The sequence below is a fragment of the Pterocles gutturalis genome, unplaced genomic scaffold, assembly GCF_000699245.1.
Source record: "Pterocles gutturalis isolate BGI_N339 unplaced genomic scaffold, ASM69924v1 scaffold17248, whole genome shotgun sequence".
In the NCBI taxonomy this organism is placed as follows: Eukaryota; Metazoa; Chordata; class Aves; order Pterocliformes; family Pteroclidae; genus Pterocles; species Pterocles gutturalis.
The window spans coordinates 15,801-34,166 of record NW_010125934.1 but is presented as its reverse complement, the minus strand read 5'-3'; the positions used below and the strand labels follow the sequence as shown (position 1 = coordinate 34,166).

The 18,366-nt window shown below is 44.2% G+C and overlaps 1 protein-coding gene across 1 annotated transcript in view; it reads right to left on the bottom strand.

Moving 5' to 3' along the window:
- Positions 1–14,302, bottom strand: part of KIAA0195 (KIAA0195 ortholog) — a 28,767-nt gene extending 14,465 nt beyond the window's left edge. Inside the window, exons 1-14 of the mRNA XM_010078788.1 lie at positions 14,189–14,302; positions 13,426–13,553; positions 12,709–12,845; positions 11,858–12,054; positions 10,916–11,067; positions 10,201–10,303; positions 9,811–9,897; positions 9,165–9,281; positions 5,416–5,472; positions 3,462–3,566; positions 2,737–2,901; positions 2,287–2,496; positions 1,803–2,118; positions 892–1,065 (exon numbers count right to left, since the gene is read on the bottom strand). Of these exons, the coding sequence (XP_010077090.1) occupies positions 892–1,065; positions 1,803–2,118; positions 2,287–2,496; positions 2,737–2,901; positions 3,462–3,566; positions 5,416–5,472; positions 9,165–9,281; positions 9,811–9,897; positions 10,201–10,303; positions 10,916–11,067; positions 11,858–12,054; positions 12,709–12,845; positions 13,426–13,553; positions 14,189–14,302 (2,062 nt within the window). The remainder of the gene's footprint in view (positions 1–891; positions 1,066–1,802; positions 2,119–2,286; positions 2,497–2,736; positions 2,902–3,461; positions 3,567–5,415; positions 5,473–9,164; positions 9,282–9,810; positions 9,898–10,200; positions 10,304–10,915; positions 11,068–11,857; positions 12,055–12,708; positions 12,846–13,425; positions 13,554–14,188) is intronic.
- Between the last annotated feature and the right edge of the window lie 4,064 nt (positions 14,303–18,366).

Here is an 18,366-nt window from a genome sequence, read left to right as displayed (position 1 = left end):
CTACACTAAGAATCTCAGCATCAGAAAAATTCTTGCTCATAAAGGCAAGATAGCAGCAATCGGGACAAATGAAAAAGCTCCTCCTCAGATTTAGATAGAAATTTAAGAAGAAATGGGCAAGGGAGGACAGTTTACCTGGTAAATCTCTGGCTAGCATAATAATCATATTTCAGATTCAATGTTGAACATATGTCAACTCCAGAGAGCCAAGTTTAGTCAATTTAAGGTATTATGAAGAGACTAAGAGCTCTGAAAGGCAAGCTGTTAAATCCTGCTGAGGTGCTTTAAGACCTCATGGTGTCCAGCTGTACGTCCTTTTCATCCTAGCCCACTCCTATGAGAATAAGAAGGAGAAGGAGTGGAGAAGTCAGCATGGCTTCAGGGGTTGTACTCGTGGTGACCATGAGATTGCACAGGATTTCTGTGATTTCTTATTAGCATGTAATATAGAGAGTATGCAATATAGTACACTAGACAACTCCCCAAGATAATGTGGGTTATCAGAAGGATGAGCATCACTAGCTAAAACCCTGAGTAATATTCAGCATTGTTTCACTAACATAGTGAAGTCTATCGAAAGCACAATGAAGCCCTCACCTTGCTCTGCACTGCCATTTGGTCCTAGAAACCAGGTTTACCATATGCTACCTAAGATAATTTTTAAAAATTATTTATGATTCTGGAGTGAGCCAGAGCTGGTAAGAATTCCACCCCTCAGTACGCCATAGCACTGATCAGTAAGGTTTGCTGAGCGCACCTGTACTGGTCACAGGCAATGCAAAGCTGTCAGCCCACAGGGACTCCAGACTGTTCCAGTCTGACATTTTCTAGACTCTGTGGAAAAGATCCTCCTATTCCAAGTGGGATGCCTAACGAAAGGGGCAGCCTTACTGGTAGTGGTGTCCTTCACGAACAGGTTAATCATGTGGCTCAGGGGTGGTCTTCTCTTGGTGATGGATGAAAGTTTCCCCAGGATTGTTTCCTTAACCATCTCATCACTTGGCAAGCGGTATAAGGCCAAATAGTTCTCCTGCTTGAAAAGATCTTTAGCACCTGGTGTGAAACCTGAAATGTGAACATAAGGAGGAGAAAAATTAGGTTCTAACCAAAGCAAAAGATCCTCTCTCCTGCTTCTGCGCCACTTAGCTTGCACTCATTCTGACATCTCTCCAGCAACAGCTAGGTGAGCTGTGCTCACCATGCATCTGCACCGAGATGGCTCAAGATCTATGATGAAAAGCATTCCGAAGGACTAGATGTTATTAGTAATTATAGATTTCATGCTTCTGGTTCATTGAAGAGAGGAACTGTGGCATTGAAGGACAGGCAGAGAAATGAGTTCAGGAGCTTCCAGATTTTAACCTTAGTGTTACCTCTTAGCTTCCCTGTGCCTTGGTTTTCCCATCTATAAAATGAGCTGAGGTACCTCATATCATTTATACCCAAACTCCTGGTAAAGCATTACTGTAAAGGCAGGGCAGCTATCTGTCCATTAGCAGGTATTATTTGTCTCCTGATGAGATTGGCAGGCTCGAGCCAGAAGAATACCAAGCCGAGCCAGGGCTGGCTGAAAATATCCTTGATGACATTTGTCCCTTCAATAGTGTCTACAATGTCAGAACTTGCCAAAAGCAAATTCTTTAATAGACTCTTTTGGCAACTGAACAACAATAGAGTCAGCTCTGTAATTCCACCTTCTCCACAACCAAGACCAGGGAAGTATTTTTCTTGTGCTCTCTAAGGATTAAGTGTCTATTGACAGCTCTGATTCCTCTGTGTCCGCTCACCCAATTTCTCCTTACCTATTAGCCTGGCAAGCTCACAGAGGCCCCAGGGCACGTGGACAGGCAGCACGGCATTGTGAGTTTCCTGGAGGGCAATGTTGCAGAGGTGGTCAGAGAAGCGGCACAGGCGCTCTGTCACACTGGCATTACAGAGATTGAGCAGCACATTCAGACCCAGAGGTTTGAGGGAATTCAAGTGCATTTGCCAGTTGGAGTCATCAAACTGGATGCAGGAAGGGTTCTGCTGGTCTTGGGACAGGCTAAGCATCTCAAGGTGGTAGTCACACACAAAGTCTTCAGCCTCACAAGCCAAAACCTCACTGTCACCAACAACCTGGTCCAACAGACAGGAAAATTATAGTTGGTTACAATGAATACAGCTTGAGCCTAGAATCCCACAAGGAATTCCCAATTACATCCCCAGAAGGGGAGACAACACAGGTTTAAGTCTGTCTTACAGCTCCACAGAAGACTACTTGTGTGCCCCTTCATTATGTCTCACCTGAGTATGTTCCTCCTCTCCGCCCTCCGTGTCCTTGCTAAAACTCACATTGGACCCAGAAGGATGCTTGGTTCTGCTGTTTGGCTTTCGGTGGGCATGGGCATCAGGAGCCTTTGGAGGGTCACTAGACCAGTTGCTCCTCTCTTGCTCGTTGGCCACGTGGACTGTGTCTGGCAAGGGGCCAGAGAGCAAAGCATCTCTTTCATGGGGCTGCAGAAGACCAACAAAATGAACAGGGGCGATTCAGTGGTTGAACCTGAGCTGATTCACCTGCTCTTTTAGGACTCCCGTAGAAGAGGATCTCATCCTGCTGCCACTTTATCTTTTAGAGCAAAGAATTATGGCACGGGACTTCTCCACAAGCAAAGGGCCCCCTCTATAATACCACGTTGTGTGTGTCAAACTATGATTAGAGACAACATACTACATTATGGATTACATATCACTCACCTCGTCTTCCATCTCAGGATGGCAGAAGGACCGTGTAGAGAGCTCATCAGTTAGATCTTCGTGGCTATCATGAGGTGGTTCCACCTTCCCACTGAAGAACAGAACAGTCTCTGGGCTGGGGTTTGGCCAGGAAAGAATCCCCTGCTTGTCCACACAGCAGAGCACCTAGAACATCCCACAACACCGCCAAGAAAGCAAAATATCAGTGGAAACATGTCTGGGTGTTCATCCATAGTTGTAAATATCACAAGTTTAACAAACACACAGGAGGACAGACGTCTCTCCTTCACCAACTGAAGAAACTGCACCTAATAACTCTCCAAAAATCCTCGCTCTAGCAGGATTGATGGGTTGTTTAACACCAATTTTATTTCAGGAGATTGCAAAACTAGGCATAAAGACCACAAGAAGGAAACAACTACTAAGGACCTGAACCAGCTGGTTCTTCAACAGGAGCCAAGAGGGTTATGGGACCAGAACCAGAGCTGGAAAATGCAGACATCTGTTAGGTGCCACAGAGTACCTCTAACCATTTTAGCCTGTAAATGTGCTGCTTGGACAGGACAAGACAGTTGTAAACTGTTCTACAAAGGTGACTGAAGGGTTTCTAATTCTAGCACAGTGAACTGATTGCTAACAGTCTGGGCTCTGGGAAGAAAGACATGAACGATGCAAATGATGCATCGAGGTAGGGCTCCTCATTCTGACAACCCAGCAATACTCACAGTGACAGATCCCAGACTATGGAGCAAGCTGGAAGTGAAGCTCAGAGTTGGGGATTTGCCTTTTAAAACACAGAGGAAGTGGCTCCAGATACAGCGTATCATTTCCTGCCGATAGAAGCAGAGGACATCAGCCAGTTAAGGACTCATTCAGTGAAAGATGAGGGGAGACGAGGAAAAAAGGGAGTATGACATTACCTGCTTTCAGGTTCAACACAGTGATACACTGTAAGATAAACATCGGTCTCCGTGGGAACCTGTTAACTGATACAGCGCTGATGTTCTCAAGGGAAAGGCATTTCTTCCTCCTTACAGAGGATGCTAACAGACAGTCTGATTGCTGAATTAAGAATTCACTCAAACTACCTTTGTCTATCTAAAAACACAGGAATGAATTCTGAAGTTATTTTCTTCAGGGTGAATCAGTTGTAACCCTCTTAGTAATTTTTCAAAAGCAACTCGCATCCCCTTGGATTATGGAATTTGAGGCCTTAAATTTATGATCACAGCACTGCAAATCAGGTAAATGGAGTCACAGTGGTGAGGTGACCTGCCCAAGGTTACTTACTGAAGCAGTGACAATGTTGGAAATAAAGCCAAGGTGCCCTGACTACTCCGTCACTACGAATGATTGTAATCAACGTGGTAATAAACTGAAAGAAGAGGATATTTTGCAAAATTAAAATGTCAAATTGGCACCCTTCATCTTCCACACTTTCAGAGGGAGTCTGGATGGCAGCAATCAATCCAAGCACCAGAGCTGTATGTTTTTTCCTGTGTACTCCTAATGCCAGCAAAAAACCAGACTTGCATTACAGTGTTATTTTACTGCTTTTTAGCTGTTTTTCTCGAATGCTGTCACTGCAGAGCACTTCCCCGAAAACTCCTTAGATCAAGTTTCTTAAATCCTAAGGGTTAGTCCAGCCATAAACTCAAATGCAAAACAATCATTTTTTTAGGAAGATAAAAAGCTCTTATTTAAACCAGTTTATCATAAGCAAAAATAATACAGAGCTACAAAAGGAAAGAAGGAGATCTTTTCAGTGAGGAAGCTCAGCTCAAATCGCTACCTGACTTTCACACCCGAAAAACATCTCAGCAGAACGATGAACTGGCACAGAAAGACAACAAAATATTCAGCAAAGGAAGCGTGTGTGTGCATCCATGTGCCCCCCTCTGTGTGGCTGGGAGCAAGGAGATACAGATTGATTCTTATATATCTAGAGATTTTTAATCACTCCTGGAGTCCATCTGCCTCCTTATAGATAGGGGAATCTTAATGCCAGATTAGACAGAAAAGTGTCTTTCCTCTATCCATCTGTTTAATCTGGGTGATGCAATTTATAGAGTGGCCAGATGCAGTTCCTCTTCCTCCCCCAGAAAAAGGTCTCCTGAATGTTTTATTTGCCCCAGCTTTGGAAGCACAAGAAATGTGCTTAAGCTTATTAAGGAGCCCATGAAACAGGATCAGACTTTTAAAAAGCCTGAACATGCCACGGTCTCCTCTTCACATCTGCATTGGTGCCTACTGCCATCCCCTCTGTTCTTTGGTTTTGGTTTGAGGAAGGAGGTTTTTCTGGTACAAGCAAAATACTTCCCTTCTTTCTGACACACACCATAAAAAGTTTATTTTACTCCTGGAACAGGAGGACTTAAAAGAGGTACTTTTTTTCAGGACAGAAAAAGTTGATTTCAAACCATTTGTAGTATTCAGAAAAGCACAGCTGGGCTTGGTATCAAAGTCACCTCAATCTCTGGTCAGCAAAGCAGCATTTACATGGGAAGGGAAAGACATGCAACCTGCATGCATAGCAAATTAAAGCAGCAAATGAGTGACAATGGACAACTGACACAAGTAAAAAGGGTCTAGGAACAAGCAGGAGATCAGAGAGGAAGGGAAAGGATATAATGAAGTTCTGCAGTGAAGATGGAAGAAAACAATTCATAATAATAGTACCTGAGAAGATACCATCTCTGTGTAGCTGCTGAGAGTGTCCTCTGAAAACTTAGCAAGCTGCAGCAAGAGAAGAGATCAGTTACTATAATTGTGCTCAGAAATGTGTCAGGAGGAACATCCTTCCCTAAATACCGTGCTTTCAGAGAAAAGAAAGCAGGAGTCCTGCTCTGTGGGAATCACTACACCAAGGCAGACCAATAACTCACCACAGCAATTAGATCTTTAATGGACCATGTCTTTATCTACTTGTGAAGCACAGTCAAAGTGCTTGGTGCTGTACATCACAGAAGAACAGTCATTACCTAAATGTCTACAGAGAAAATAACAGCAATTAGACCCAGAGGAGGCTCTTTCTGGATGGTTATTTTTAGACAGAAAGAGCCAGGATTGACTGATCTGCTGTTAAGCTATACGGGTCAGTTAAAAGGAGGGAGCCGGAAGAGTGGATCTAAAAGCAGGTGCCTGGAGCACACCGGACACAGAGCAATGAGGTGATGTGAGTGGGATGTGGAGAGAAAATGAAAAGAAATTATAGCAGGTCACTGCCATAGGGTTCTTGAAATTACACCAAGAAATCTACTAACTCAAAATTTGCGCATCCATCACAAAGGAATTCCACAATAGATGCAATTTTGAAAAACAATTTACATATATTCATAAGTGAATATGGCAATTACATTTGTATGTAAATAAAATGACACCTCAAATAATAATTGGCACTTTCAAAAGGATCAGTTTAACAAAGCTGAAAAAAGCCAAGACAAATTTGTCAGAAATAATTTAAACCAAGAGCTATAAAGGATAATTATGCACTGTTTAACAATATTTTATTAAATTTTTAAAAAACAAAAATCCAATAGTAAAAAAAAAAAAAAAAAGTCCAACTTTGAGAGGAAGTGAAAACAGAAGTAAAAATGGACATAAAAATAAGAAAAAGTATACCAGTAGGTAATTGACACCAGTCCACTGCTTGCGGAAGACAGTGAAATTGCAAATGATATTGCAGGCGAGGCAGACGTGTTAAATAAATATTGTTATTCCTTATTCAGTGACATAATCATACCATATGATAACTATGAAATATTTTCCAGTCTAACACTTGCTACTGAAAGTAAATATGTTTAAATTAGCAGGTCTGGACAACTTTCTGACTGTTACTGCTGATTTTGCACAAGGCTTGAAGCATGGATTAAGTTATGGAAGAAAGCCAATGTGGTGCCAATGCCTAAAAAGGGTACAGAGAACAAACCAAGTGACCACAGGACCCCAGACAGACTTTAATTACAGACAGAATAACAGAGCAGCTAACATGAGACTCAATTAAAGAAGTGGAATAATACAACCAGTGCCAAACACCACAATTATATGAGTAATAAATCTCATCAGACTATTGTGATATCTTTTTTGACAAAATTACAAATTTGGCTGATAAAAGTAATGCTTTTGATGTAGACCATTTGGTAGCTGGACTTGATACAAAATGCTTTACTGGTTTTCTAACAAAACCTAGAGTAATACTGGAGAAACAAGGCTCATATTAAATATATTAGAAATAGACTGTCTCCAAATAGAACAGAAACTGAGGACTTATTTGCAATAGGATGTGTTACGAGCTCAAGCAGGTACAAATTCTGGGTATTTTGTTAATAGCCTGAAAGAAAACTAAAAAAACATTACTGATAGAGACTGTAACCTATACAAAGTTTGGGGCAGGGTCCAATAATACAGAGAACAGACCACTGTTACAGAACTATATGGATTGCTTGGTAAATAAGCAAAACCACGCATACCAGCAGGCACGGAAGTAAGGTTGCATACCTAGGAGCAAAAATGAATGACTTACAGGATGAGGACGCCTTGCTTTTGGTAGAAAGCAATAACTCTCTAGATTTTCAGCTGAACAAAGCCTGGCCATTTAAAACAGTGCCTGAAAAGATCTAATTATTCTGAAACTTAGCACAAGCACAACTGTTACTGGAATATTTTGTGAGTTTTGGAGATTCATAATTCTACAGTGATCCTGAAGCACTGGAGAAAGCTAAGCGGAAAGCCAAGAGAAAGATTAGTGTGTTGGAAAATATGTTTATAGTCACTCAAGGTGCTTAAACTCTTTACTTAACCAAAGAGACGGTAAAAGGGAATGTGAGTAGCTACAACAGACCAGAAATTTGATTGACGTGCTCTTAAATCTAGGACACAAAAGACATAAATGTTCCAAGGGCTGGAAATCAGATACTACAAAAATTCCCACTAACATAGAATGTCCATTTTTAGCAGTGAAGGTAAATAATTACTGAAACAACCTATCAAAAGCAGTACAAATGTTTTCAAACCAACATCAAATTCCTTTCTAAGAGGAATGCTGCTGCAGTCCAACCATAGTAATGCAACTTGAGGCAGGGGCTCGTTTGAGGGGGCTCCGGTTTGTGTCCTGCAGGGTGTCTGACTAACCAGTCACAAGGGTCACCTATGGCCTTGAAAAACTGGGAATCAAACAGCTTGAACATGATGGGAGGGGGCAGAAGGTGAAGAGTGTCACGCAGGCTGAGTGACTGGAGAGGAAAGAGGGTCTTACCTGCTGCATTTTGAACAGAGTAGAGAGAAAGGAGGAGTGAAATAGAGAGGCCAAGAGAAGACTGCACTAGTCAAGGGGGAGAATGACCAAGGTACATCACAACAGTTGTTCTGCAGCAGCAAGGATGGAGGGTCATGTTTGAGATGTCACAGAAAGAGCTGGCTGGACAGAGTGAGTTGCCTGGACAAGCAAAAGGAGAAGACAGGAAAGAACACAAGGAAGGTGCAAGTATGAGTGACAGGACAAATGGGTGTGCTGAGAATGATGAGGCAGGGAAGCCAAGGAGCTCTGGCTTTTCCCAGTCACATAGCGTAAGGTTCCAAAGACAGAAACCAGGTGATGCTGAGGATCAGTGGGAAAGGTGGAGAAAACACTGAAAAGAAATGGTGAAGGTGCAAGTGCCTCTAAGGGAGGTAATGTGTGTCCTCTCGCTCAGGACAGAGGTAGCCTACTCATGTACCACCTATAGGAAAACAAATAGAAAACACAGACCCAGGGCCACAGAGGCCAAGGAAGGACAAGAAGGAGCAACAAACTTTGTCCAAGTACAGGCATAACAGAAGTCAGCACAGAAGACAAACATAGCACAGTGCATCTCACCAACACTGCTATCAGGAGAGAAGAACAGACATCCACCAGCCCATCCTGTTCAGGATCGCACAACCATCAGCCTACCAAACACCACTCCCCACACCAGCACAACCAGCAGAAATTGCTCTTACTCCCTGACCCACTGCAAAGGTCACGCCTGCAAGTGAAGCCCCAGAGCCTTAAGAAAAGGACTGTTCAGCCCACATGTTAAAACAGGGGATTGCAGAGAACCTCAAGTGTCCCATTCCTTCTCGGAGACTAAATGTTCCCCAGCTACAGCCACCACAGAGCATTTATCTCCCTGTTAACTCATCTGACATTATATTTAGCTGATAGAAAGCATATGCCTTGAAGAGATTTAAGGAATCACTTGTTATCCATAGACAGGTTGAAAAAATTAAAACATCTGTTCAAGAAGCCACACTGTGCTGCAGGGAGAGGGCATAGCTGGGACAACCAAAGATCCAAAAAGCTTTTACAATTACATGGACACATCTGCTGAATACAGATGTGCTCACTTCACAGAGCCTTTCTCATCTCCTGCCCTTTTTTCTGCAATGGTTTGATGTGGAGAGATACCTACCAGTGAGGTGGATGAGGCCTTGCTCATCTGGGCCAAGACTCTGGCTTCTCCAAAGGCTGTAGCAAGAATCCACAGGACAGGAAAGAGCAATGGAAGGATGGGTAGGACACCATTCACCTGAAAAAAAACCATTTGTAATCACCAGCAAGCACAGAGACAACAAGAAGTCAGACCTCTCACATGACATCTTTCCCACAACAGTGAGAGGATGGGTCACAGGCAATGGCAGGAAGGAAGGAGACTGCTTGCACTGACACCAGTGCAACAGAGGGAGAAGCACGGGAGAGGAGACACACACCCCCTTAGGGGTTTGTAATGAATGAGGCCATGAATAAATCACATCAACTTGCAGCCGTTTTTCCTGATGAATTTGGCATAAACTCTTACAAGTTTAAAGGCAAAGGATACCATATATATATATATATACACACAGGTACATACATGGCAAAAGAGAGAGCAAACAACGTAAAGGGCAGTCTAGGAGGAATGGCCAGGGTGTTGTCCTGCTCCACTGAGAGCTCCTGGATCCAGCATGCACAAGGGAGTGCATAGGATGCTGTCACAGGATGAAGCAAGTCACTGAGGGAGGGAATCGGTCTCAGTGGTGCTCTGGGGAGGTGTAAGGGAGATCAAAGCTCTCCTTTACCTGTAGCTGCAGAAGAGTGTACTGCCAAGAAGCAATTCCAGGAGCTTTGAAAATAAAGCGCACAGCATTGGTGATCAGGAAGCCAGCCTGCAATTCAAACAGAGATGACACCGTCAGCTAACTACCAGTGCTTGTAGGGAAGGAGTTTTCACTGCCTTGTAACATTCTCAGCCCTGGGAAAGTCTGGAAGATACGCTTGGTCTGCTGCTGCAGTTCCTCCCTCGACTCTGCTAGATGGCTCAGCATCTTTGCTTCTCTGAACTACCCAAGGTACACACAGTCTCAGCTGCATGAGTTAGCCTGGCCACAATTTCCTGTTGATGCAAACTCTTCACTTTCATTGACAAAACATGGCTATATTCAACAACAAAGGCTTGAAATGAGACCTACCAGTACAATAGGGACAGCATATTTCAGCATCACTGACTGTACAGTGAATCTCTCATTATCCAGGGCTGTCACAGGACGTGACAAAGCCATTTCCAGACACCATCTGAAAAAATGGAAAACAGCTTGAGATTTCAGCAACAAAGACCCTAACCCTGCACTTTCCTCCTAGTAGATCTGATTAGAACACTGCGTACATCCTGTGCTATGAGGGATGACCTTCAAAAGAGAAGCCAAGTTCTACAATAACAGCGTTGCATTTGCCATGGTAAATTTTCAGAGCTGTGGAGCGAACTCCCCAGGTCTCCTCATCCACTTAACAGGAGGGCTCCATCGCCCCAATGTGTACAGAAACTCCAGCAGGACATTCAGATATCTGTATCTCCAGTTGACCAAAGGGTGTCATATCGCTGGTTACATCAAATGCATGAAATCTGTGACCTCCCTGCATTGTTCAAATTTAGTTGTAAAGTAACGAGCTGAACAGTAATACTTAGCATATGTGTGGTTTTATATATTAGCCTAACCTACCAGTTAAGGAGGACAATTGAAGACAGACAGGAAGAGACTTATAGCATTCCCAGGGAGTAAAGAAAACATAGCACAGCATATTTGAAAATTCCTCTCCTGGACTGGTAAGTCTCATTCTTTGCCAACACAAGGCAGCAACAAGGACAAAAACAAGCTGCGGGGGCACTGTGCCCTGTATTTAACCCACCTGATGTTATCAATTATTGGGGTCTTCAAGACACGAAAGAGACGATACAGCTGAGGGTTCTGAGGTCCCTTCTTCACTTCTCCCCTTGGGGAGGGTGGAGGTGAAAAAGGTGGAAACAGATCTCCTGGCTCCAGAACTATGTGCTCATCATCCTGGAAAAAAAGTCAGAGCAAAGGCTGCAGAGTCAGGACCTCAGTGGAATCCTGCTGTGAAGGACAAGAGGCTTAGTCCAGCAGGATCCCTCCCACTGCAAGTAACACAATACGTGTTTGTCACACTTCCATCTCTCAGCTCTCAAAAATTCATTAGCTAAACTATTGCTTCAAACCTGAAGCAAAATGAAATGCTTGTGTTCAGACATATCTGGTTATTTCATGAAAAATGGCATTTGGAGTGAAAGCTGGGATAAAAAACAACAAATGTAAATTTCAAGCTTTAAACTTTTTCCAGTCTTCTTCAAGCAGCAAAATCTTTGCATAGATCTTGTAACTGATTTGTGAATTTAGTTCTATCCTAAGTATTTTATATTACCTTCTTTTATAATAATTCAGCAGTAAGGAGAAGGTCAAAGCAGACAAACTATTTCTCCACGTAAAAACCAGGATAAAGTAGGGGGTTTGTATGTCATATCAGCCCACTGGATAGATGCACTCCACTTATATTTAGCAGCACATTACAATTTCCCCTTGACCCGGAAGAGATGAAAATATGGTGCTTTGGTATCACATTGGTGTCTCCTGTCCACTGTGTTTGGGAGTTTATACAGAAGATGCAGTCCATCTAACGAAGCAGCATCCTTGTCTGAACTGGAATTTCAAGCTGTTTTCAAGGTCAGAAGAAATCAAACACTCCAATAAACTGTTCACTGGAAATTTGAGTATTAGCAAGAAAATCCTGAGAAATATATTGTTGCAGGCCAAGGAAATAAGACAAGCAAGTTACCTTAATCCCTCTCAGAGAAGCAAATGACTCCTGGCCTGGCCTCAAAGCGATGACATCTCCTTCTACTAACAGGCTCACAGGCAGGTTGACAAGATGACCATCCCTGTAGGCCCAGTGAAGGGACCAGGATGGGGCATAAGGCATGTGAAGGTCAGGGTACATGGAGTCTGGCCATTTCACCTCTTTGCTGAGTGTATCTGAAAGCACAAAGTGTGAAAGAATTAAGTGATAATAAATCGTACATCGATTTACATCCTGTAGCGGCTATAGATTCTCCAGTGCTAAGCTCAGTCCATTCCCATGATTTTTTATCATCTCTTTCTTCTTGATGGCTTTTTCCTCTCTCGCCACCCAGTATTAACAGCTAAACATAGTCATTTTATAACCTTAAGTACATACTTGTACAATGGAAAAGCTAAAGGCTGTCTTAAAACTGCCGCACTGAAATGAACTGCCTCCTCAGGGTCAAAAGCCCCCGCTGAGACGATGCTCATGCACAGAAATTTATTTCCTTCTGTTTTATGTTGTGGTACAACCCCACGTATTCTTCTCTCATCATCTGCTGCAAGGCAGATACTTGTGTAAGATACTGAGGATTCAAATTACTCCAAAGCACACACATAACAGACGCCTACCTGAAAACACACAGATTGGAAACACATGGCCACATGACAGCTCAAAATAACTATTTTACGGGACAGGCATGAATAAGACACGATTGTCACAGCCTGTTTCTGTGTAACATAGGGGAAGGCTAGTAAGCTCAATTAGTAACATATGTGATTGGGTTTGGAGAAAAATCCAATGGGAGGAAAATATAAATGCAAATAGACAGATGAATGAGACCTCACCATTTATCTTGTCAATGATTGTCTGAAGTCTCCTCTCCACCTCTCTGCACTTCAGCCTCTCTTGACGCCCGATCATGAAGAGATCCAAGAGGAGCAGGAGGAAGAGTGCCAGTGCATTAACTATCTCAGCACCTTGGCTTTGCACAGCAAAACAGAAGAAAGCAGAAAGCAGATGAGGTTTGAGTAAATGAGCAGAACACACTGCCAGCCACCCACAGAGACAAATGCACACCTGTTCGACTGTTTATTCCTACATCCCACAGACTTATGGCTAAAAAGAAAAAGCAGGGGAGCTATGATCACACTTCTTTAGAATAATGCCACCAGCGAAATCTGAACAGACTCAGTTAAAAAATACTCCTACAAATACAGTCAAGGCGTGCTGTGGCACATGTGACAGCACAGTAACTTCTCCTGTGAGCCACTGCTTTCTCCAGTTTCAAAATCCTTCCTAACTAGGATCATGCCTTAGGATTTTTCAAGGCTTAGGAACCCAGCAGAAACAAAATCTCAATCTCTCCATAGGACACTCTAGAATAAAGTTGTCTGAAATTTTGCAAAAGGGACTGATAGGGACAGAATTACCAGTATGAGTATGCTCACGTCTAGATGTCAATCCAGAACGAGGGACAACACTGTTATGTCAGCCACACACAGTGTCGAGACAATATAAAACTACACCTAACTTCAGTTAACCAGCATAGGTGTGTTGCTTACCTCCCCTGTGGCTGGCTCCCATAGCAGCACAGCAGCAACAGCACTGCCAGAAGCATCAGGGATGCACCAGGCCAGTGGAAACAGGAGCAACGGTTACCATGGTACAGAAAACTGCTCCTCCACACCTCCTACAAAATGAGAGCAGCTGACAATCAGCATTCATGAAATACAGAGTGAGACATTTGAAAAAAACAAGTGAGAAAGGGTGAAGCCAGGAGTTGACACTTCAGGGTGAACACAACTTTGTCAACCCTCCTCCCCGATCAGATATGTGAATGCTACAGCACTAACAGTTCCTCAGCTGGTGAGTCTGAGTGAACGCTCTGCTTTACTCTTGCTCGGAAGAACGAAAAGGCTTCTGTTCCGGGCCGTGCCATTGTCACTAACCCAGAAAGGAACACTTTTAAGTACTGTGCATAAACACCAGCACTTTGTATTCAATGCACATGCCAGACAAACATGGTGGGCAAGGGGAGATCACTCTTTCTCTCCACCTGGTATGGACTTGCCATTAGCAGCTCTCAAAGCCCTTAAATCCTCCACAGGTGAACCTGAGCTTCTGTAGAGCTCTAGCATCCAGGAGAGAAGTGCTGAGAGAAACATACCCTCAGGTAATTCCTTGCTTTGGTCCCAAGGACTGCAGCAGTTCTACACCCAGACACCCTGCAGTTTGGGAGGGAATACAGCCAACTTTTGTTTAATCTTTGGTTTACTTTGAGAAGGGGAAAGTGCGTGCCCAACCTTGTGCTGTTTGGTGCCTCACCTTCCATGAAGTCACTTTTTTCCGTTCCTTCTGATGCCCCTCCAGCAGTGCTGACAGCTGGTCTCTCAGGATCGTGAGGGCTTTCTTTGTGGTAAGGCCCAAACTTGAGGTCATCTCATTCTGAGGTGCCAGAAAAACAAACTGTTTAGTGCTTTCCTATTTCCTTTTTAGGCTTTTTCCTGGTGGCTGACTGAGCACCCTACCGTGAATGCCCTGCACTCATCATCACCAGTCTGATTCTCCATTTTCCTGAAATCATCTTCGCTCCTGTGAACTTTAGACTGCTGGCTGGAATGAGAGCACCTAGATCATATCAGGTAAACAAGCCGGTCCTGACTGTGCCAGATAAATGCTTTATCAAAGCACAATACCAAGTCATTTCTGCAAAACAAGATTCTAATCAGCAGAAGTTGGGGACAATACAAAGGCAGGCTGCTCAGCTCTGAGGTTACACAGGCTTGAACTGGTATCAGCTTGTAAGGACAAAAGAACACAGTTGTGGTAGAATTGTAATGATACAGGATAGATTTTGCTAACAGTAATAACAACTAAGTAGTAGAATATCTGCAATTCTAAACAAGAGTAGTCGGATCTCCACAAATCCCCATTACGAATTTTTGGTTATGAACTGTTCCTCTGCGGCTACTTTGACACAGAAACCCCCAGATGTAAGTGCTAGGCAATGCATCAGTCCAGGCGGAGACAAGACTCCAGCATGAACTCCTCCTTTTACAAAAGGAAACAATGGGGATTTAAGTGCTGAATTGTGCAAACATACCGGGCTATGGAAGCACACAGTCCAGCTCACTGCTCCCTCACTCTTCAGCAAAGAGGCAGCAGCCTGAAAGGACGCAAACCAAGAGCGTGCCATCTGGTGCCAAGAACAAGAAAGTGGGGTAAACGCTTGCATTTGCGGGGCAAGAACACAAGCACTTACCTTCCTTTCAAATGACAGAGGCTGCTGTGAGGTACTGTGGGTACCAGACCACTGAAAGTGAATCAACAAGGACAAGCAGGCAGGTGGCCAGGAGAGGGCTGGAGCAGATACCATGGTACCGGTCAACAAAAGTTCTCAATTTGCATTTGATGTTTTAATACAAACACCCTGCGGGTGTACCGCGCATAGGATATCCTGCACGTTAGAAATGCTCAGGTGTATCACACTGTTTACAGAGTACAGAACGCAAAGCGGGCAGGAAACTTCTCCCTCCGGTCCCCAGCAGAGTGACACTCAGCCCAGCAAATACAGCTCAGGCAGGAGCTGCAGCTCTTCCTGCTGTTGCAGTCGCCAGCTCTTCTCAGCCCTGTCAATGAATCCCCCACGGTCTCAAACTGCAGCAGCTCTGCTCCTCGGGAGCTGCATGCACGCACCCAGCCCTGCGAGTGCAGCTCAGCTAGGATCTGCACTTTTCTTCCTGTTCCTTAACTGAGTGGTTTCATGATGAACATTTATCAGAAGCTAAATCTCGGACTTCAGACTCATTTGCATTGACGGTCCAATCCAAAACTGTAACGTAAGTATCAAGGCACAGCAGATAGATGCTCTTTAAACCACCACCTACCATACACACACTCCCTCCTTATCAGGGACAACTTGAAACAGCGAATTCTGGCCAGGCAGAGTCTCGCAATGCTGCTTTAGCTGCACTTTTACAGAACTAAAAATAATCCTGCTGTAGTTTTCATTCTGTGTCAGTTTTAGGAATAGAGGAAGCAGTTCGATGTTGTTCTTGGAAGCAGCCCAGGTAACATCAGCACAGGACTAAACATAGGAGTCTCTCAAAGGCTCCCAGAGGAGAAGATGGCAGGCAGCGTAGCTGGCATCAGACAGGCTGCTGCACCACGGGAGCGCTGCGAACAGGAGTGCCTGCGAGCAACACCGAGCACGGACACAGGTTTCTCTCTCTGCTGGCTGCTTTGGGCTTAGCAAAGCACCCACAAAAACACTCATCCTCTCCAACACAGGGACAGCAGGCAGAGAAACAGAAGACATAGAAGGAAAGGCAGCGATAATAAGAGGGACTTTGAAAAGCAAAGTCAGCTTAGACTCTGAGCTGGTTCCAATGGATACATCAAGAGCTAGAGAAGAAATGAGAGGAAAGCTGCGTTTAATGCCAACATCTGCCAGCACACCATGCCTGGAAAAAGAAACTGCCGCATCACAGCAGGCAGCCCGCCCACAGAAACAGGCAGCAAATCTAGAGGTGATCAAAAGGTTCCTGAAATACTTGCACACCTGCTCCAGGCTTTGCATGGGAGTTACTGTTCTGCCGTAGTATCAGCCAAGGTAAGGGCAGCCACGGAGGAAGGGGGCTGTAGCAGGTGGGGAAGAACAAGTGCAGAGCATGGCAGGGCTGGGGAGAAAGAACAGCAGGAAAGGCAGGGGTTGTTAAAAACCCATCCTGACACCTCAAGCATGGAGTATGCAGCAAAGCAGGCAGAGCCTGGTAAACAAACACTGCAATAGTGTGAGCGAGAGGCTGCCTGCAGTGGCTTGGACAACCTGCTGCCGGTGAGCACCCAGGGAAAGCGCTTGGAACCAAGGAATGAAAGGGACAGGCGAGAAGAGCCACCCTGAGCTCCTGGCAAGGGGCAGCTCTAGGTTTTCACAACATCAGCTCCTAATGAGGCATTTTTCAAATGCCCTCAAGTAAACCTCTCCATATGGCAAACTCAGGCACTCTTAAGCTGTCCCAGAGGGATCTCTCCAGCCTTTCATCAGCTGCAAGTGCTCTTCCTGCCACAAAACAGGAGGTGAGCACCCCAGGGTGAGGAAGCCATTCACCGGAGGTGTCAGTTCATTAGTAAAAACCTCAATTCACAGCTCTGCTTCAGAAAGTTGCTTTCAAAGAGTAACCTGCTAATTTTCAGTCAAACCAAAACCAGCAAGACATCACCTTCCCACCCAGATGCCCATATTTAGCATAGGGCTTCCTCTGAAGAACAAAAAAAACCAAGACACTAAATTCCAGGTTACAGCGAAAGCAAACCCCTGATGGGTATCAGGAGGCATTTTAAAAGGTTATTACTTTCCTTTTGACCATGCTGAAAGGGAAAAAATCCTGAGGAGAAAATGAGCATTGCTTCCTCCTTTGCCTGGAGAAGCTGGAGAGCACATGAGCCTCTAAGTGCGCTTACGGCTCCGCCGGAGCTGACCCCTGCCCAGGCCATCGCAGCCTTAGTCTGAGGTGGGACTGAAGCCAGGTAAACACGGGATGATTGCAACCCTCTGCCTTGCGGATGATACAGCTGTAATCTGCAGGGTGGCTGTTAGGGGAAAACACACAGTGCAGGAGAATTTTTTTTGTGCATGGGAGTTCATTTTCTAAAGGGAATGAGTGTGCTGAGGTGTGGACTGGATGGGAAGATGCAAAGATGTGTGAATTTCTGCACTTTCAGTAAATATCCTACATGTTAAATTACTGCTTAACTTGCCTGCAAACATTAGGGAAAGGGAACCTGAACTAGATCTAGCAAATGCCCAGGTTTAGGAGCTGGCTTGGCTCTTCAGGAAGGAGAAAAAAAGCAGCTCAGCCTTAGGAGACAGGGAGCCACAGCGTCTGTAGACTTTTCTTTGCCTTCTCTCAGTTGGCCTTCCATAGTTTGACAGGGGGAAACTCGTTGCCTGGTTCACAGCAAAAAAGGTTTCCTTTGCCTTCCTCGTGGGCTGCAGGAACATTTTCAGACTGATAGGTAGGAAAAGAGTGGTTATCTTCTGATTTTTCCTCCCACAATGTGAAGTTGTTCCTGAGCATCACCACCTACTCATGTCTGCTTCCCGCAGCCCACCTCCATCCTCACACAAAATCACCACTGGTTCCTGATCTCTCCTCCTAAAATTCCCGTCCTGTTCTTTTACAGATAGAACCATTCAAGAATATCTTAAAAGTTTATCAGCCATTCTCACACTCACTGCTATCTGATGAAAGACAGAGCTCTTGCTCCTTCCTTGAAGAGGAACAAACAAGCAGAGGTCAGAATGTATACAGGTGAGAAAAGGACACAAAATATATCAAGTCCTCTTGTATTTTCGTGCAGCCATTACGCATCCATAGTAGCATATTTCTTTGTTGTGCCAGTAAATGTTGACATAATATGTGGTGTTGTATCATATGTGCCAAACATATTTTTTAAATAACACTGGAACACAAATATATTATTTGCTCTACAGAGCAAAG